The 21,087-nt window shown below is 44.4% G+C and overlaps 5 protein-coding genes across 5 annotated transcripts; 2 read left to right on the plus strand and 3 right to left on the minus strand.

Moving 5' to 3' along the window:
• Positions 1-2,327: 2,327 nt before the first annotated feature.
• On the minus strand, positions 2,328-2,925 carry MELLADRAFT_110394 (uncharacterized protein; the record flags this gene model as incomplete). Its single annotated transcript, XM_007414629.1, has 2 exons — positions 2,328-2,470; positions 2,724-2,925. 2 exons carry the CDS (start codon positions 2,923-2,925, stop codon positions 2,328-2,330), a joined length of 345 nt encoding a protein of 114 aa, XP_007414691.1.
• Positions 2,926-3,837: 912 nt separating this feature from the next.
• MELLADRAFT_110395 (uncharacterized protein) lies at positions 3,838-7,174 on the plus strand (the record flags this gene model as incomplete). The annotated part of the gene is made up of 5 exons (XM_007414509.1): positions 3,838-3,932; positions 3,977-4,149; positions 4,238-4,488; positions 5,467-6,060; positions 6,806-7,174. The coding sequence occupies 5 exons, from the start codon at positions 3,838-3,840 to the stop codon at positions 7,172-7,174; spliced, it is 1,482 nt and encodes a 493-aa protein (XP_007414571.1).
• A 571-nt stretch (positions 7,175-7,745) lies between these two features.
• Positions 7,746-9,037, minus strand: MELLADRAFT_91612 (uncharacterized protein; the record flags this gene model as incomplete). The annotated part of the gene is made up of 2 exons (XM_007414628.1): positions 7,746-8,494; positions 8,560-9,037. 2 exons carry the CDS (start codon positions 9,035-9,037, stop codon positions 7,746-7,748), a joined length of 1,227 nt encoding a protein of 408 aa, XP_007414690.1.
• Positions 9,038-13,279: 4,242 nt separating this feature from the next.
• Positions 13,280-15,223, plus strand: MELLADRAFT_110397 (uncharacterized protein; the record flags this gene model as incomplete). Its single annotated transcript, XM_007414510.1, has 5 exons — positions 13,280-13,555; positions 13,630-13,887; positions 14,041-14,145; positions 14,213-14,545; positions 15,104-15,223. 5 exons carry the CDS (start codon positions 13,280-13,282, stop codon positions 15,221-15,223), a joined length of 1,092 nt encoding a protein of 363 aa, XP_007414572.1.
• Positions 15,224-15,233: 10 nt separating this feature from the next.
• Positions 15,234-15,602, minus strand: MELLADRAFT_66547 (uncharacterized protein; the record flags this gene model as incomplete). The annotated part of the gene is made up of 1 exon (XM_007414627.1): positions 15,234-15,602. One exon carries the CDS (start codon positions 15,600-15,602, stop codon positions 15,234-15,236), a length of 369 nt encoding a protein of 122 aa, XP_007414689.1.
• Between the last annotated feature and the right edge of the window lie 5,485 nt (positions 15,603-21,087).

The following is a 21,087-nucleotide window of genomic DNA, read 5'->3' on the forward strand; positions in this document are numbered from 1 at the left end:
GACAATAGAACGGCGTAGAGGCGGATGTAATTCGGGGATTTGTTTTACGTGCACCGGAGTAGTGGTGATCAGTCGAGAATCGGCCGGTAAGGTGGGCTCCAAGACTCAAAAGGATCAGTCAAGGCGATACGAGCTCAGCACAATCGCGAATAAGCAGCCGCACATACTTTGTTTACGAGTCCTCTGTTCAGCCACTGAGCGAAATCATCTCATTGTCGATGGAGTGTTCTCAAGCGCGTGGGTAGTGGCGAAGTCGTTTGAAGGGGAATCTTAAGACTGATTTGCGGGACAACGGGTTCGCGTTATGATTCTCTTGGAGAAAAACACCACAAAGGGGAACGGAGATTCATATATTGATGCGCTTCCAAGTCACGATTCGCTCGCACACCATAACGAATCATCTGCTCCCTTCAAGAATCCAGCTTTTGCTTTTGGGGTCAGTGACAATATTGAGATATCACCAAATCTTACCTACTACCTCTGAATTCTCCTCATTCTATATAACCCTATCACAGCAGATCGCAGCGCTTTCAAGCCACACGAGCCGGGATCCCCTCGCGAAATAGTTGACCTCCCGTATCTTCGCGTATTATCTGCTCACTTAAGACTCGCGTTTTCATTTCTTCGTCAGTTACAGTATTCATCATATGGCCAAATCTCCCGTACAATGTCTAATCTCTCTCCATCCTATAGAAACTTCACAATGCCCGTCAGAATATCTGGAAATATTTCTATAATCGGGAATGTAGATTCGTCTGTCAGACCTGTACGCAGACGCTCAGCCGCTGCTAATCGGGCACGCAGGACACCTACGCCGGCTCCATCGACGGGCAACCGGCGTCGTGTTATCACAGCACTAAGAGGTCGGGCGGCGAAAGCAACGCCTAACGGTGACCCTCTTTTTTGGAAGAAGATCTTTAGCCTACCGGAAGCTTACGTCGAATTCCTGTCGCCCAACTGCAACCTTCGAGCTCGCTCGACCACTTGCGGTATCCTTCGAGCAATCGTCCTTCACTTCGTACCCAATCACATTTTCCCCTCTCGAATGTTGAAAGCCAAAGTCATTGGCGTATTCAGAACTCAGGTACTACGTAAATACGGGCCATTTCACGGTCTTTGAAGGTATCAGGTGGACATCGAAGTCAGTACTCCACTTCATTTTTCGTACGCTACGTATTCAGAAAGCTGATTGGGCGGATGCTCCAGGTCTAATTCGATACAGCCCTTTTGGTGTTCTGATAATATGCCCATGGTGATCATTCTGCTTGCTGGTCTGGAAGAATGAAACCAATCCGAAAACGCGTGGCTCTGCCAATCTGTATATATATGTGAAAGCCCTGTGATTTGTCAACGGTCATGCCTATGCTTGTTACGGTCATGCCTATGCTTTTTTTATGTACTTGGGTTAATAGATGTTACATCTGGTTCTTTCACATTAGATGAGATGCGGAGAAACAACACACAGAGCATCAAAAAAACTACAGGCAACGTGAGCATATGCTATAAAGTGTACAATATAATGAACAATATGGAGTGAGTAGGAAGTGTGGTAGGTGATCACGGTGACATGCACGGGTATCAGGACTGGAATAGAGCATCTGGTCCCGAGTCGAAACACCAGTCGAAAATATGAGATAGATCGTTGATGTTGACGCGGCACACCTAAATGCGAAGTACATAGTGAGATAGTGTCGCCAAAAACGTGGAAGACAGGTTCCAGAAAGCAGCCGACTAGGCTCTTTGACAAGCATAATTTGATCATTGTTCGTCACCAATTATAGAGAACCAAACCAACGCTGCATCAATCTAGCTCGTTATTTTAAGCCACATTCTTGAGCCAGAGACATCACCCGGCAATACTTTACCTTTCAGTATGAATCCTGCAATCTAAGATTTTTTCTCTCGCAATCTCAATGAATCTGATGGTTCTTTTTTACGGTTGACTTGTCGTTGGTCTTGACTCGAACTTCAAAGCTTTCAAATTTCACCTTGAAGGCGGCCAACTTGGACCACTATCCAGTAAATCCACTTCACAGGATCTCTGGCTTGGCTATCTATTCTCAACAGACCAATGGTCGAACTTGAAGTTCGACCTTTTCATCCAATGAAATATTCAAACTTGAAGTTCGAACTTTCCATCTAACGAAATAATCGAGCTCGAAGTTCGAACTTTTCATCTAACGATAAGTTTGTCACCGGTGATCATGAGTGACAATCCTACTGTGACATATGTGACACATTTTGAGAAGTTGCCCTTTAGGCCGATGTTTTTTAGATCTCTATATTGTGAATATGCAAATGATTATCGAAAAGACTAAGGGATGCTCTCATGGATTCGAATTTGAATTATTATTACGCAAGCCTTTCATTTCAATATTTGGATTTAATCGATGGGTAATCCCGACTTCTTTTCTTCGAACGTGTACTCCAGTAGCTGACTGAGCACATCGCGTGCTCATAAGGCAATTTACTAGATATTTTGAAAACTATTTTTAGGAATTACAGATTGAACACATTGACTAAGTAGATGTCCACAGTAGGTAGAAATCTACGGCCAAAAGAAACCCTGAGACTATGCAATAGTAGGTTGGATGCGCCTCTTCAAGTAGCGACATCAACACACTAGAGGTCACAATTATTATAAACCGGAAGCTGGAATCTGTCATTTGGTCGTCATTGTGAGTAGTCCGCCATCCCGTCTTTTAAAAATATCCTGCACATACCATGGTAGAAACGCTTCTCTCGAACCTCATTGCGCACCCTGAGGTAAATGTGGATTGTGTTCGCCTTTGATTCGACTGATACGGCGATATCGGATTTCTGACGCTGAAGTACAGGCCGCCTTGCATCGGAGAGTTCCCCTGGAACTCGTACGGGAACGCGTGTCCGTTCAGTTATTGGTCGGAACGTAGGAGCATCTTGCATCTTTTTTGTGTGACCATGAGGTCTTTCTTTGTCGTATGTGGATTTTTTGGCGGTCAGGTCCTTCGAAAGCCCTCGACGCTTATGTGTCCGGGAATTATTAATATAGCTGGCGTGTGGAATGCTGTTTGAAAGCGGATCTGAATCGGCTGAAGGCAGGGGCAGCGAAGTTCGCGACTGATTTTTACACTTGTTTTCTTTCTGTGTGGACATTTTTTATGGACTGACGGTGGAGTATGCTAGAAGATGGAGGGTTTTACGCAATGTTTTTCTCGATTATATAACCTCGAATCACGCCCCCTGTCTTTCAGGAAAGAAACATTGCTACGCCAGTCGCCTGGCCAACAACGCTTCAATGGCTAGCTGAGGTACGGGTTTTGCTTGCGCCTGAGGTCTGAACAGCCACTCAGTTTTTAATGATTATTGAGACTCAGCACGTAGCCACCCGTGAGCCATTCTTATCAAATCTAAGTTCTTAGTGAGCAGTTTTCGCGACGTACTTGCCTTATATCAATAGCGCGTAGGTGTAATTGGGGAGGGCGATACATACTGACGCCTTTTTGAACACCAATTGCAGCTGAAATTGTACATGTCGATTTTCCTGAGTCTTCCGCGCATATAGACAACCTCAGATCACCCCTCACCTTCGCACAAAGGTTGCATGCCACGCACCCAGTTCGGAATCCTGAGCAGGTGATTCAATAAATTTTTCAATTCGTATAAGGTGCGGTGCACCAGAAGTTGCGCCATACTCGTTCTTGGCCATATCAACTTGATAGTTATTGATTGTATTGATTCCATTCGAAAATTAGAGTCTCTCAAAATGACAACATCGACTTTGATACCTTGTCACTGTACAGACTGTCAAAAGAACACCTACAAAAATCCACACAGAGAAGATGTACGCGGAACGCTATGGAGGCCGAGAAACTACCAAAAGCACGTCAAGGGTTTTGGAAGACGCCCAACTTACGCGACACAAAAGATTTCTTCGTCCTCGGATGTTTTGGGTGTGTTGAATTGCTCTGTGTATTTGCTTCGGCTCTTACTTCAGTACTCGTGGTTCTGACTCATCTCTGTCACGTATGACAGAGATCCCATCGCCGTTGAAAGATTCCCAAGAGGCCTCACAGGAAACCTCGCCCTCTGCTTCTCCAAACGAACACAGAACGCCTGCCACCGAAAGCCACTTCCAACCAATGTGGGATGGACCAACCATAGATTCAAGTCTGTGGCCTCTTAATTTCTTGAATACGCGTGTAGTTTTGATATACGCATAATTGCTGACCGACCATGGTATTTTTTTGGCTTGCAGGCATTTACAGTCCAGCATACTATGAAACATTTCGGCGTTGGAACCCTGCCGACTTGGCCTACTTTCTCATGATCACCTGTTTACATCTGTTCAAACACATCAGCGTGGAGGCAGCCACACTTTGCTTGCATTTGATAGGTTCAGTGTCCTCCATCAACCCCGAGAAACCAAAGTCTTCGAAGGTCGTAGTGCCAAAGACCATGAGTACATTTCTGGATGGACTACGAATTGAGCCCAAGATCCGCCGAACAGTGTGCTGTCCCAAATGCTTCAAGCTATACTATAATAATGATATACCCCAGCTTTGCACGTCTCGACTTACTCCCCGGAGCCGTGAATGTTTAGAACCCCTCTTACATGATGCCGAGGATCTAGACGAGACAACCACAAAACCATGCCGGTTATTTTCAACCGTATCCTTTACTGACTGGTTAGCTCGGTTTTTAAATCGCCCTGGAATAGAGGAATCGCTGGAATGGAACGAAGAACAATTTGAAAATGATTGCTCAATAATGAAAGACGTGCGGCACGCTTCGATGTGGCACTCGCTTCGTGGAACAGATGGAAAGAAATTTACCACCCTCCCCGGAAATCTGGTGTTTGCTCTGAACGTAGATTGGTTTAATGCTAATGGGAATAAGGCTGCTTCGAAACAAATTTCGCTGGGTACTATCACTTTGGTTTGTTTAAACTTGCCGCCGCAGATTCGAACATCTCCGGAGAATATTTTTCTGGTTGGGCTGACACCGGGACCTTCAGAGCCTAACGTGGACCAAATAAACCACGTGCTGGCACCTCTGGTTCAAGAACTTCTGGTCCTTTGGAATGGCGTCAAGTTTTCTTCTACAGCCAAATACCCTACGAATGGAAGAATCATCCGCGTTATGCTAGGTCCCATCATCTGTGATCTCCCTGCGATACGAAAAGTTTTGGGAATGGCAGGCCATTCTTCAAATGAACATATGTGCTCACTGTGTCTGGTTGGAAAAGATGACATACATCTTCTACGAATTCCGAGAGAACTAAGAAGATGTACGCATACTCTTCGGGAACAATCTGTGGCGTGGAGAGATGCAAAAACGGTCAAAAAACGGGATGAAATATTTGCCGAACACGGCGTACGATACTCTGTGTTATGGGAGCTACCTTATTTCGATCCTCTCAGACACACCATTGTCGAACCAATGCACAACGTATTTCTTGGTATGCTCAAAAATCATGGTACAAAGGCGTTCGGAATGAAGTCTGTCTCACAATCTCCCGACGACGAGAAAATCGTGGACGCTGGCGATGCCGAAGGCTCAGATACCGAGACGGTAGCCCATGATGTTTGTGTGATGGATGGGTCAGAAGACGCAGGATCAGAAGATTCCTCACTCACGTCTTCACTCCCAGCTGCAGGACTTATATCAGCAGATGATGATGACATATTGATGTTTGCACTCCAAAAATTGGATTTAGAGAGCGAAACCTTTCCCGAGACATCCCCCAATCATGATCAAACAAGGGAACAGCATGCAGATGGCTTTTCAGACGACGACACATTGGACGAAGACTTTTCTGACTATGAAGAGGCTTGTGGAGATGAGCCTGGTTTCGAATTCTTCAACAAGAATCAAAATCTGGCAACGTTGCAAGATATCACAAAGAACATAAGCCTTCCTTCTTGGATTGGACGCGTACCTAGTACGGTAGGAATGCGGAAGGGTGGTAAATTGAAGGCAGACGAATGGGTAGTTCTTTTCCAGGTCATGATCATTCCTGCTATAATTTCTGTCTTGAACGAAGAAGACGGTGCTACGAATTTTACAGACCGAGATTTCGTCCGCAATGTCCTTCATCTTATCAGTGTTGTGACATCATTCGGAGATTGGAAGTCACTGATAAAGACGTCAGATCCCTCCGATTTCACCTTCGAAGCTATCGAAACGGATACTCTAAAATTTACACGTCACTTTCTGTGGTGCCCAATCATCACATGGCGCTCCATCTTCCCGAGTGTATCCAACGGTTTGGGCCTGCCCCTTTATGGACTGCATGGTCATTTGAGAGACTGAATGGAGTACTGGCTAAGATCCCTAATAACAACCATCCCAGTGAGTTTATGAGTTATTGGTCGACTGAGAATATTAAAACTGAACTCACAAATGCATGGTAGACTCACGCGAACTAACAAGACTCAGGATATGGACCATCGCGCAGAACTTACGACCTGTCTTGAGAATCCTGTGTGAAGCTCTTCCAAAGGCCGTCGCGACGAGACTTTTGAAGTTTTTGGAGCCCAGTGGTGGGCCACGAGGTAGTACTTCTGGCTGCGATGCACATATTGCCACGGATGCATAACCCACTTACCACTATGACGAAAAAAAGGCAGAGAGCTTGGACTACGACACCCACGAGAATCTGGCCCGGCGTATGAAAGACTTAGGAGGTGGACATGTTGTTGTGGCTAGCCGAAATTACAAAGCACCCCCTCCCTCCCATCATATATTGCTGGGACGGATGGTGAACCAAAAAAAAATGGTGAAACACGGTGACATATCCTACTCAACCTGGGATCATCATCAGGGAAACAGCATTGTCATGTATCAGTCCGAAGATACGCGCCGAACAACGACATATCGATGGGGACGAATCAACGAGATCTTCATCACCAAACCTGGGCCGCAAAACAATCCAAAGGCCCAACTGTGGTTCGAAGTGCTCCAATTCTCTGAGCTTCGAACCGCCGAGAAAGCCAAGCATGGACTTGACAATTGGCCAAACGCCAGAATGACGGTTGTGTACCAATCTTCAAAAAAAAAGGATCTGGTGCGAGTTGATGAGCTTGTTGCTCAAGGAGTGGCTTGGGACACTCCTGAAGGATGTTTTGGGATCAAGCAGCCAACCACACTAATCATCAATTTGAGCAAATTTTTCTGCAATCAAACTTGTTAGTTTTCTAAGATGTTATCCACCTTATAGAACATTGTTTTTCTCCTTTGGTGGTGAAAACAAGCGCACTTTATCCCTGCATACTCTTATAGTAGAGCACCTCGAAAAAGACCCATAGACGCAATTGTTAAGCACTGTATAAATACACCTGATGATGAGAATGTGAATAAAAAAAAGGTCATTGTTTCGGTTGGTGAGAGCATATTGACCTCTACATGTGACATTGACAAAAAAAGTAAGGTAGAGGTATAGAAGTACTAGCTTTAGAAGAACGCAAAGAGTTCTCAGTAAGGCAAGAGAGAACATGAGCGTGACGAAAAGAAGCGGTACCTCTAGTTGGTACGAAAGACAATAAGTAAGGTTGAATGAGAAAGAAAACTACAACGTAGGATGATACATCCAGTGTCATACATGTGTTTGGCCGACCATGGTACATGAAAATGAATTGATGTAGGAAACAAAATAATACGAGTCATAAGAGAAATGAAAAGTGTTGTCATGAGCTTAAAAGAGAAATGAAATGATCTAGAATTATAATCTCAATAAGAGTTAGATCAAAGAGATAACAATAATTTCACGAAGAGAGTGCCAAACTAAAGTCATCAATGCCATGTTTTTCAGCGAGCCGAGCCATTTTCTTACGTGCTTCCTCTGGGTACCCAGTCATAAGAGTAGCGCGAAACTTGAACCACTTCTCATCAGTCATGTTACCGCGCATGTCATTGACCTGAGTAATCCTATCCACCAGACGTTGAGAGACCTGGCATGCACAACCAAACCGAGTGATATTTCCTCTTGAGGGGACGACCTTGACATTTTTGGCGTTGTACGTCGCAGATGAAGTAGTATGATGGTGAATTTTGCTACTCCAGAGCATCTCAACCACTCCATCACATGCGTCATAGTCGACCATGATTCTGTAGTCGTCCAGAATAAAGCGAGCACCAACAGAATCGCCTTTATTCACATCATTTTGACGGGAGTATAATCTTCCAGTTTTACGATTGATGCGTGCGAAAAATCCGAAGGCATACTGTGTAGCATCGAAGTCCGTGTGTTTCTGATTGACAAACTCGTCACAAGTGACCACTATGTTCGATGCAAACACCTGTGCGTTAGATGACACGTAGAATGAGTGCCCTGCCCACGAAGGAACCCCAGCGCTTGACGCGAGTTCGGCGTTAGATTTGAAGGTGTATGAAGATAGTCCAGAAAAGTGTTCTGCGAAGAAATCCTCGATGGCCGGCAGATTTCCTTGTCGAGCAAGATCTTCCTGCATTCGCCAAAGACTCGCGCTTGTGGTTGGGTTAAAAGTGTATGTGCCTGTAATGATTTCACATCAATCTCAAGCTCTGATCGCGTTCGTTAGACAAAATATAAATGCATACCTGCTTTTACAACCGCATCGCAGCCAGGCCTGAATCCAGCAGCCCACATCTTGCCATACTTTCGTCGATTTGCCCGAGCCTTCTTCGTAGCTCCATTTAGCTTGACGAGTCCACGTGCTCTGGCGTGTTGGTAGACAGTGGGGATCGCGTGGTTGTAATTTTCGAAGAGACCCCGATTTTCCGAAGTGCGCTCGACAAATCGCGCAACTAAGAGTAGCTGACAGGTGTCGGCATCGAGGCATACGACGGTTCCAAAGTAGATACGAAACATAGGTTTTTTTTGTCCTTTCTTGAAGAACAGGAATTTGGTTTTGGGCGGCAGTCCATAGAGCTCAGTAAGTTCGGCTATCTTTGCGCTACGGTTGTTGGGTGGGAGTCGGTCTTTTTGTTCAAGATTCTTCTTGGCAGAGCGGTTTTTTCGAGATCGAATCGTACTCGGAGACTTATATTTAGGTTTTTTCGTCCCTTCATCCATCATCTTAATTCTGAAACACCTGCTCAACCTCTAGCTTCTGGGTTATGCGTCGAGATGAGCTCAAGGTTCGAAGCAGCGAGGATGAGCAGGGTTCAGAATAAAACAAAGACAAAGGAGCAATTGATCCCAGAATGCTCTGCGAGTGTTTGGAGACGAATGGGCTTCGAAACAGAATGCTTGCAGAGGTTTGTAGATGTGATACTGAAATGATGTTAGGGCGAGAGGCGAGCGAGTAAAGAGACCTGATTTAGAAGAGAAAGTCTGTAGGCCAGAAGAGCTCGATTTATTTCTAAAGATGAGGGTGCAGCAGGAACCAGGAGATCTCCTAATGATAAGAAGGAGAAGATATGAGCAGAAAACAGGCAGATGAAAGAAGAACTGTGAATTAGAGACGAAACAAATAAAATCAATGGGAAGGTACCAGTGGATTGGTCAGTCAGGGCAGCTTCATACTTTTGGTGACGAATTGGCCCTTTTCAGAACGGCTAGATGCTTCGAGTATGAACAGGTCCCAATGATGAGCCCTGGTAAGCTGGATCAAGTGTCAGCCATCCACCGCATACGATGGATGGCTGAATTTCCACAGAATCGATTCCACTTGATGTATGTTCCAGCCATCACCACAACCTATCTAACTCAAGCTAGCAGAGGGAAAAAGAAATTTTTCAGGTTCCTCAAGTATCACGTGGCTGAAATCAACCTCAAATCCTGACCTCTCAAACGTCTGGGACTTAGATAAGTTTACAAACGTCTCAAACTTTCCCCTACCATTTGTTTCATGATTTGTTTCTGATACATTACATTGCGTTATTTTGGGAACCGCAACCTCACTGTTGGACACATGAGTGATATTCTCCAGGATCTCATTATTTCCTTTGAACATCTTTGTTCAAGGTGATTAGGCCTTTGGTTGAACTTGAGTGGAATACATTTTCTTTGCAAGATATTTTTAGTCATTTTGAGTGGCTCGGTTGATCTATTAGGTCTTCAATCCACTTGAGCTGGAAAGTACTTCTGTCTATCATAAATCTCCGATCAGAGCTTATTATGACCATGTGAATGTGTCTTGTGCATAAGCGCTATGCGATAAAAAACGTTTTGTCATCTTCGCACAACCCACAAATTGGTCGACTAGCCTAATTTGTGGCGTAGCATCAAACCGAGAGCGGACGTGGCCCTACATATGGCCCTGCGTGAACGCTTCGGAAGATGGGCTAGCTTCACTTGACGCGTGATGAACCCTGGGTGCGTCACTGTTACTTTGAGTGGTGATGATTACGCACTTTGACTGGGAATTTAAGCCTCGTAAATCGGTTATATGTATGTAACTCCTCTCAAAACGTAGGTTTCTTGAACTCCTGCTTCGAACTCACCCTCAGTAAAAACAGAGACCTGAGGTCACGCAGGGACTTGCGTAGTGGCACAATGACTTTGGCGTGCTTCGAGAGGCAACGATCATTCATGCTTAACCGGAAGTTGAACATCGAAAAGACTGACCAAGACTCATCTTGAGATCAGCTTGGGCTCCGACGCGTGATAAAATGTGGGTATGTCACGTATATCTCGAGTCATCCCATGATTACGTACTTCTACCGGCAATTTACACCGCGTAAAGGTTATACGTAAAACTTCTCAAAACATATCCCATTGTTTCTTGAATGCCTACTTCGAACTGAGGCTCGGTAAAAACAAAGCGTTGAAGTCTCGCACAGACTGGCGCAGTCACACAATGACTTCGAGGTGCTTCAAGAGGTCAAGGTCATGCTTAACTGAAAAGAAAAGCATCACCAAACTCATCTAAAGATCAGCTTGGCCAATTCTGACGAGAACACAGGCGGATGGCACTTGGTTTAGGATGATCAATACATGTTCAAATTTCAAGACATTCTCTACGACTCAGGAAACAGAGCTGCGTATGCCTGTGCGAGCTAGAAACACCAGTCACAGGGTAACCAAAATTCGAACGGGATCTTGCTCCATATAAAGAGTATATGCATCGCCAGACACTGCTATCACCCATTAACATAGAATCGTAATCCTTGCAACACTTCAAATTCATAAGCTACACCTAGTATTGGAACTCAAAATAACACTTCATTCCAAAGATCACTCGTAGGACAACCACTTCAATCTGCCATGGATCAAAACGCACATCTCGTGGCCTTGGGACAAAAAGTCCTCGACAATGAGGTAAGTGGGGGAAAAGTATCGGGCTTATGTTCTTCGCTGACATTCTGCTCATTCTCAGATCATGATGGGGATGATACTCACCCAGATGGAACATATAAGAAAAAAACTGACAAAGCCTTCCGGCATTATGGTCAGTCTTACTTCTATATATGGGTATTATACATCAAGATGACTTAAGAGAAGGTCTCAACAGGCGCAAAGCGGTAGCGTTGACATCGCCCCTGCGTGGTACAACGATCTTGAGAAGTGTAAAGAGGGGATTCAAGTGATAAAAGAGGTTCATTCTTGAATTCAGTTTTTGTATTGGTATTGATGGTATCGGGATTTCTGACCAATCTCTTTGACATTGTCCCTTCCACATAAGTAGAAAATGGCTCGTGACAAACAGGACATCCATCGAATTCCAACTCTTTTGTCCACGATCGAGGGCATAGAAGGAAGACTACACGAGCTTGATGACAAGATTGATCGTATGGAGGAAGAAGAAGTTGAGTCCCACCTTTTGGGATTGGTCACAACGAGTCAATCCAAAGAGCTTTGCACCACAGAGGCAAGCACAGATTCGCCTGCGAAGACATTCAAAGAGGTACGAGTACTCCTATATATATATGTACCCTTTTCCCCCTTATCTTGTCAACATTTCCGAAACAATATTTCTTATCTGAAATTTTCTCTCGTTCTAGAAATTGCTTGCGAAGGAAAAAAACATCATAAAAAACATCTTCGACCAAGTCGAAAGTGTATTGAAAGCTCAGCAACAATTTGTGGAGGGCGCGAGAGGTGAAGATCGCAAACATATGGCCGACCTTGTCCGCAAGGAGATTTCAACTCTATATCAAGAACTAATGACCCAAAATGCATCGCACGACGTAACTATGATGGATGATGAAGTGGCCCCGCTGGCGTCGGAAATTCAAGGACTGAAAACGATCGTGCAGGGACTTGAAAGTCTTGTACATAAGCAGGAGAATACTATCAAACAATTTTCCGAAAAGGTCGAACTCTTGGAAGAGATGCCACAGATGTCACTGACCACGACCGCAAGCGATGAGATGCAGATTGATAAGGTGCGGCTCCACTTGTTATATTTTCTGACCCAAATCTACCAGACCTTTGTGAGCTAGCACCCCTAATTAGTTGTGCTCAATCCCTTTCGAAGCCTGAAGATCAGCTCGAACGCAGAGTCTCTGCTGTCGAATTGTCAATGTTCTCGGAGGAAGCTGAAGCCCAGCGTGACGCCAGGGATTCTGAAAAGTTTGCGAGGTTTCAACAGGAGATACTAAAATTGATTGAGACAATGGTAGAAGAAAGGACTTCCGCCAATGTGAGTACATAATTTCACCTTTTCTCTGAACTGATCTTTCATTGACGCAAAAAAAACTTTACATTCGAAAGGCAGCAGAACTTTTAGCTCAGCAAAGGGAAACCTTGCAGGGTGAATTACCTCAGCTGGATCTTGAGATTGAATTCAACAACAGATTTTCCGCCTTCAGGAAAACAATAAATGATGCAGTCGAAAGACAGGTAGTCAGCACCATCGAAAGACAAACAGTACAAGAGCAACATTCTGATGTACGTGTTGCATATTACTCTTTATCTATTTTCTTGTACACTTGAGCCCTACCTGAAGTTGTGAGGCCTCTGACAGGTTTCTGAAGAATTGCGCCGTCAACTCTTGGACCTGCAAACCCGTGACGCGGAGAATCGAAGGAAGATCTCTGACCAAGCTGAAGCTATACAAAAAATCTCTTCCGGATTGTCTTTCCCTGACCCACGTACAGAAGCTTCTCAGAGATCTCTTGAAACCACCAATCGGATTCAAGATCCACTCCAGCAAGATGATGCGGATGGGTTTTGTGATGCTACGAACAACTTCCAGTCTGGATCATCACATGCATCGACGTCGCAAATACCTGGCCATCAAGGACACTGCCAGGAAGCGGTGGGAGACGAAGGTGGAACTAATTCCGGTGTAAGTAGCTTTGGATTTCCTATTGTGTTACATCAAATCAAGATTCTATGTTGAGAGCTCTACTTTGTAAATCCCAGAACACCATGCCGGGTTCTTCTAACAACACCCCGTTGTTCCAACGTACAACCTCTGTCGAAGGCAGTTCGCAAAGGCAAGGATCGACGCCGGGACCACATCAATCAACTTCACAAATCCACTCAAATGGGCAGTTGCCCGCAGGAAGTCGCTCGGCCACACCTGTCTCGAGAAAGCGAAAGTGGAGGAAATCTAATGAAACACCTAAAAACCCAAAGTGTCCAAGTCTTCGGCAAGAAAGGATGTCGATGACACCGCAGGTCAAAGAGGCTGATGAACAAACGGTCAGTCCCGAAATAAATAGATACTGATATGTCCCATGTAAACCTGACAGTGATTTTGGGCCCAGGCAAATCAGGTACAGAAACATTTCCGACTGATGGCAGGGGTGGGTCGTTCTAAAGCAGACTTCCCAAAGTCCCCAACTCTCTCAGACCTCGAAAACATGCCACAGCTCACCGTGGATTACGAGACCGCACCACTTGGAGAGGCTGTTCCCAACCTCATCAGACATGACCAACTCCAACCAACTTGGAAACCTGAAGATATGGAACATACAGCATCGGGTATGTTACAATACTGTCGACGTAGACTTCAGCAATACGGCATTCCTTACGTTGGTTTGAGCACGGCTTGAGGAGATGCCAAAGCAGAGGACTGGAATCGACGGGTTCTTGCATTCTGCACGGATACATTCAACAGAGCATACGCATGTCAAGAGTATCATGTCGTGGACCATCACCCACAGCGTATCATGAAACTAATGCAGGCACATATTGATTACCGCCTGAAGCATATGAGAAGATATAACATTAATGAAGCCATCCTTCAGAGGGACCAAAAACGAGACCGTCAACAACAAAGACAATTACGAGTATGTTCATGGCTTTTGGATCTGCCACAATACGTTCAAGTCTAACTTTTTCTATGCAACCTTATAGCTTGCGAAACGTAGAAAAGAGATGTGCGAACTTGAAGGCAGTTCGCCTTTTGCAAGATTCGGTGACCTTTTTGAAGATGAACGACTGTGCTCATCAGACGAGTCTGATGAAGAAGTGATGAACGAAGACCGAGTGAGACACACCCCTGTCTGGCGTAGCTCTCTGGCTACATCCCTTGTGGAAAATATCGATCAAGAATATCATAAGATGAGGCAAGGCGAGTTCCCGAAGCGATCTGGACGGAAACCCGCGAAGCGTGTTCTCTCAAACTACCGACCAGAGGGAGGCAAGTTACGATGGCCCGCAGGCTTGCCTAAAGATTGCTACAGTGACGTGTGGCTGCGCTCGCTCGACAGGAAAGATTTGGAAAGTCTCGAAATGAAGGAAGACATTTTGGGGAATTCTTTTCTGACCCTCTCATGATGGTCATCTCCACAACCGGGAAAGTCTTGGTTAGAGATACGCTGCCTTTGTACATATTCATACTCTAATTACCCTCAGTTCTAAAATCTTCGTACTTTTTGCTATGTGTTGATGAAATCAATTCCTTATAACATGACTCATTGCGCGTAAAACTGGACTTCGAGATCAGAGGGCACCTAACAACTTTACGTGGATTTTTTCACTTTCTTTTTACGAAAACATGAGATGTGATGGCAGTGAATTTGCATAGCTGTCAGAAAAAATTCCCAAATCTACAAACTTGACATCATCCTGACAAGTTGGAACAAGTTTTGTGAAATCAAAGCAAAAAACTACGAGGGAGTCCGTCGTGAATCCCTTTGTCGATTGACTTTGCTATCTTCCTTCTAACTTCTTTCTAGGAGTTATCCATCTTGCGAAATTCTATCCGATCATCTAGTTTGGCGTCATTGAAAACCCGAATCGCAGGAGTTACATACTACAAATCAAAGAATGCCCACTTTGGCAGAATCAGCAACAGACGATATAAAGACCTTCCATATCGATGAAGAGTTAAGATTACAAAAGTTTACCTTTTTACCTGGGTGATTACAGGGAATTAAAGAGGAACATCCCAATAGAGCATTACATTTGTCTCTTCGTCGAAATAATCCATGTTGAGGAAAAATGGCCGAACAATGAGTGTGAACAGTTGTGACAGAGTTTCTTCCGAGATTCTCGTATCCAGACGGAGTCCCGGATGGAAAGACGCTAGCAACTTCAACAGGTCGTCTTTGGTAGCGGTTGGGATTGGGGAATCCTCATGACAAACTGCTAAGAATTTGCGAAGGCGATGATCCAAAATAAGGGCCCGAAGACGCACAGAGACGAGATCAAAATCGGAGGATGTGTAATTTCGAGAAGCATTATCAGGACGGATTATAGGAAAACTCGTGTTGTGAGGGTTGTTGGACGAGGCAGAAGACATGGTTGATTATAAAATGCGATCAAATGGATAGGCTTTGTAGGACAAGGCCTTGTCTTTGAAAGTGGACGATGATGACTCGAGTGATTTGAGAGAGCTCAAAAGTACCTTGTCAAGGTGACACCTAGGTACGTTTTTGGAAATTGATAATATATTGCTGTGTCAATGTGTGAGTTCAAGCATTTGTTTGTAGGAAGCCACGTCAAATGCGATTGCTTGCGCGCGCGTAAAGTCGAACCTTATGCTTGAATCATGGTACGTAAAGTTGTTTCTTGCATGATCTCAATAAAATTGTTTCTTGCATGTTCTCAATAAAATTGTATCTTGCATGATCTAAATGAGCTTGAAATCTTTCTCGCTACTCGTGATATGGCTCGAAGGTCGGGAGAATTTACGAGAACACACACCGATCAAAGTGCGAGACACCTCTTCATCATCGATCTCGGAAGTTTGCCAAATTCAAACGTCAAAACTCTCAAATCTCACCCACAGCTTGAAGTTTAAACTTCAAAACTGAAGCTCTTTTGCATGCAGTGAATCTTCACCTGATCTCAATTTTGGTCATTAATATTGAACAGTTCGAGCTTAGTTCGAACTTCAAACTTCGAAGTTTGAAGTTAAGTTCGAAGTTCGAAGTTCGAAGTTCGAAGTGCAAATTCTATTTACTCATGTGCATCTCACCATCATTTGATTTAGACTCGGAATCCAAGTCTTTCACAGACGATGCAAATTTTTAAAAATCGCTATTCATGGAGAATGTACTTAAAAAAAACCTCGCGTCTATCTCTAGATATTCATGTTATAAGTATGTGAGAAATTCGAATGAGATGTGAAATAAATGGAATGTGATAAAATAGTATTTTCCAATCTTGCCATCCACCCTCCCGCGCGCATCCCATTCAAAGAAGTTCATCCGAGGACAACAAAGACTACCATCAAAAACCCATGCAAGATCTCGAGGCAAAAGGAATCCGGTTCAGAGATTTTGAGGCAGGTTTTCAGACTTCCTCGACACGCAAAACACGCATTTCCCCATGCAGTGTGTAGAACATCGGGAGCCCAGTTTCTGAAAAATACCGCAAAGCTTCCGGTTGGATATCGAGCTGAAATCCATATACACACTATCATCACGAGGTTGAGATAGCTTGCTAGTGAGAGAAACAACCGCCGCCATAGAATCCCTGAGTTCATAATATCTAGTTGAGTAAGCGAGTTCAACCTGATGAACCGAAGACAACACGTACTCTTTGTGCGATCGGTCCTGGGTCGTCTGACCCCTGCCAATGTCGTCGATCCCCCTTGCTGACATTTACTGTGTTTGACGCAGCCAGCGCATGTGAATTGATGAGTACATCTACGTTGGTTGGACATATCTTTTTGATTGAGTGGTTGATTTTCGGATCAAATGGCTATGTATTTGAATTGAGAAGACGTGATATGGGGTGCGTTGCTGCTATGCACAGATCATGCTGGTATTTATGAGAAGAGTTATTGAATCTTGTCTGGACGCTACATATGAGGCTAGAATGAGCTTCCTCATGTCTAGATCACCTTTGTGACTTAGGTGCTCAGCCCTTCAACGCATATAGGCTGGGCACCCGATGGCTTATTCCTGCGCAAATCTAAAGGACCCTTTTAATATCGTAGTAGTCCATACCAATCAGCTATGTCTATTGCTATCAATCACTCAAGTTGAGTTGCGCCTTGAGTGACTGATTGAGCTCCTCATCCATTGTCATTCAAGAACAAACATCCTCTGAGGTAGAATAAGGCCATCAACATGTGTAATATGTAAATGTAACTTGCCGTCCATTGTTGCATCCCTTCAGACGTTTTGAGGTATACACATATCTATCTTCTGAGCAATAGACAATGTCTTGAGATCTGAACACGTCTTGATTATTCTAGACCAAGTGCCTGATCTTTAGATGATTCTTCTCGATGCTTTTCTATCTTCCAGTCAAGCATGATCGTGGCCTCCCGAGGCGCGTCGAAGTCATCGTACATACAACTACGCAAGTCCGTACAAGACTTCAACACTTTGGGTTGACTGAGTATCAGTTCGAAGAAGGCAATGACAAAACAACGGGGAACTGTTTGTAACAGTTTACGCATTACATCGTGCGCTTCTCAAACTGTCGGCAAAAGTGCAGCGAGGATATACAAAACTAAAAGGCCTGTTGAAAGAGGTAGACTTCACACGGTCATCACATTCAATGAGATCTGATCAGTCGAGTACGATACCTATATAGGATGATACGTATCGTGAAGCTATCCCTCACGTTTTTTCGTAGTATCTACTTATGATGGATGAAAAATCATATTCGGGCGTAAGGTGAAGTGCAGCCTACGCGCTTGCACTTTACCTCGGTATGATTTATTGGAGCTGTATGATTCATCTTGCCCTCCTCTGATATTATTATATTGGATCATGAGTATCATCCATCCTCGTTTGCAACGGGGTTTTCTCTCAAAACTTCTATCTAAAGTCATTTTAGTATCTTGAAGATCAGATGATTTTATTTTCCCACCGTCCCTCCCATCTTCACTATAGGAGTGTCTTAGCATAATCACAGTTGGTGGCCACTTCAGAGCTCCAAATGCTACGAGCGAATTCTGTCTCATAGCAATATCGCTCAAGGCGGGAATATCGCTGAATACTGGTTATGCGCACAAAGAGGTCGTGACAATCATTGAGACCAGTCAGAATGAGTACATAGGATGATACTCATTGTGAAAGTCTAGCTTATCACCTGAGTTTACATGATTTTGTAAGATTTTTCTATCGAATCAAAATCACCATTCGGGCGTGAAGCTCAACATTCATAAACAAGCTTTTCTGTACGCTCCTTTGTGAATGCAGTGCCAAACGCTGGTAAAACACTACTCTGTTCGCAAATAGGGAAGCTCTGCAAAGTTCCTCAGCCATCTCATGTTTCTAAAGACTCCGAGATGATCAAAGCAAGCAATTCATAATCTTGAATTTATGCGATTGTTTTCGTCAGCCTCACGTAGCATAGAGCTTGTTTGATGAGGTGGTATATCCTCTACATATAAGATCCGGTCCTTCCTCTGCCCCTTTGCTCTCTTGTAGTCTACCTTTCAACTTTCACCCGCTCCTCTCAGTGCTTCCAAAGTTCTCAAATCTTTCAAATCTAGTCGTTTCGAATCTAGTTCTTTCAGATTGATCCCTCCGAAACTTCAAAATCTAACTCTTTCAGATTTTTCAAGTTTAGTTCCCTCGAAATTTCAAAATCTAGACCTTCCAACTCTTTCAAGTTCAAATTACTTCCTTCAAAACTTCAAAATCTAGCTCGTTCAAGTCTTTCAAGTTCAAATTAGTCCCTTCGACTCCGCAGAATCCAGTTCTTTCAGATCTTTCGAGTTTAGTTCCTCCGAATCTTTCGAGTTTAGTTCCTCCGAATCTTTCGAGTTTAGTTCCTTCGAATCATTCAAATCTGTTTCTTTCGATTTTTTTCTGACTCATCCTACGTTGCTCTCTTCCAGCCATGGCCTCACCCCAACCCGAAATTCTACCACTCGAACCAGGAACTGTCCTGGACATTCAACCTCAGTCACCTAAATCGGCCCGGTGCGAGACTGAGTTGGATGAGGCTCTGATTAGGATGGGCGGGTACTCAAAGGTACATGTGTTTGAGCGTCCATGTTCGAGGTGCCAGAAGACTGGTCGCGTCTGTGTAACCAGTGGCAAGAAATCGGTCAAGTGCGAATGGTGCAGGGCCTCAAAAATCAAATGCGACGTCGATCTAGTTACATCCACCGAATACCAATGGTTGGACCGCGACGGTGTTCTACATCATGATTCGGACTTCTCACATTCAACCGAGGCATCATCAACTTGCGCGCCAGGTGCAATCTCCGCATTGGCACCGGAAGAGATAGTCGTGGTTCGCGAATGGGTGACGAGCACAAAAGGTAATGTCCCTTTATCTCTTCATCAGTTTCCGTGCTACTTATTGGAAACGGAAGCTGAAGAGATGATGACGGTCTGGTTTTAGACGGGGAGCCTCTCGTTCCGAGTTCACCAAAAGACTTTGGTGCAGAGAGACCATTGACTCGAGAAGCCGTGTCAAGGATTGTGCAAGATGACATAAAGTCTGACAGATTCGTGGAACAGGTGAAGCTCTGGCAACAAAAGCTACAGGATTCTTTGTTGGATGCACCGACCATGGAATCGACCAAGAGAGCTATAGCCACGCTGATCAGCTCCTCTGAAGAAGATCAACCGCCCAAAAGAAAGATCAAAATCAAGCTTCGAGCCCCAAGGGTCCAGGATGACCAATCCTCCCAATCCTCCTCCCCCGCCTCTCCTCCGAAGTCTCGAACTTCGAAGTTTGCTCCACGGCGTTCACGGATTAGCTCTGCTATAGAAGACCCCACAGCTCATCCTACCCGCTCCCTTCGAGACTCGTCCTCTCTACCTCCTCTTTTTTTGCCGGAATCGACTCGAAGTGGTCTTTCACATACAACTCCGCCTCCTCCGTCGATCCCTACGACTTCTCGAGCTGCTCCTCCTGTAACGAACCCGGTTTCGCCTCGAAGTTTGGCTCATCCAATTCCTTCGTCTCGAACTTCACGAAATCTTCAAGCTAATTCCCTCTTGGAACACGAGAGACGCAATGGACAAATTCGACCTCGACCTCTCAATGGAAATGACTTACCTGCTGCTCCTCCTGTAACGAACCGGCTTTCGCCTCGAACTTTGGCTCATCCAAATCCTTCATCTCGAACTTCACAAAATTCTTTGGTTCAAGCCAATTCCCTCTTGGAACACGAGAGACGCAATGAACAAATTCGACCTCTCCATGGAAATGAGTTACCGGCCGAAGGAAGCGGGCAAGGTGGAAATGTGGACAAAGACGAAGAAGGACCTAACAAGGAAGATACGAATGTTAGAAGAAAGTCAGAGGAAGTTTTATCGGTGGATTCTGTCTTTTTACCAGCCAAAGATAAGCAGTTGAACTGTAAAGGAACCACTCAGGACGATTGTAGCGAATCGGATGCCAGCTCCGTGGAATGGCGAGACGTGGAGCCGATACCGAAGCCAGACATGTTTGATGGCAAGATTATAGCGAGGGAAGTTAGGAAGCAAGCGAAGCTTTTGGAGAAATTTATAGAAAACAAAACCGCGGAGATAGCTCGTCTGATACCACAAGGGAAAGGCTTTGACTCTTTCAAAGCTATTCGTCAGGAGATACGGACGCAGTTGAAAGTATCCAGGGAAAGTTTGGGTACAGCGGTGACACCTTTAGACGGCTAATACATTATATTCATCCCCCTTTATCCCTTTCAAACTTTCAAAGAAGAACTTAGTATTTGTGAGGTGTTTGTTTTGTTTACTTTTCTTTGAGATAAGTTGTGATGCGTTTATTTGTTTTTATTCTTAGTTCTCTCTGAATATAAAATTGAGATAAGTTCCAGTGGGAAAAGTTCGTGTCCTTTTGATAATGGTACATGTTTACAACAA

This window comes from Melampsora larici-populina, assembly GCF_000204055.1.
Source record: "Melampsora larici-populina 98AG31 unplaced genomic scaffold MELLAscaffold_44, whole genome shotgun sequence".
NCBI classification, from domain to species: domain Eukaryota; kingdom Fungi; phylum Basidiomycota; class Pucciniomycetes; order Pucciniales; family Melampsoraceae; genus Melampsora; species Melampsora laricis-populina.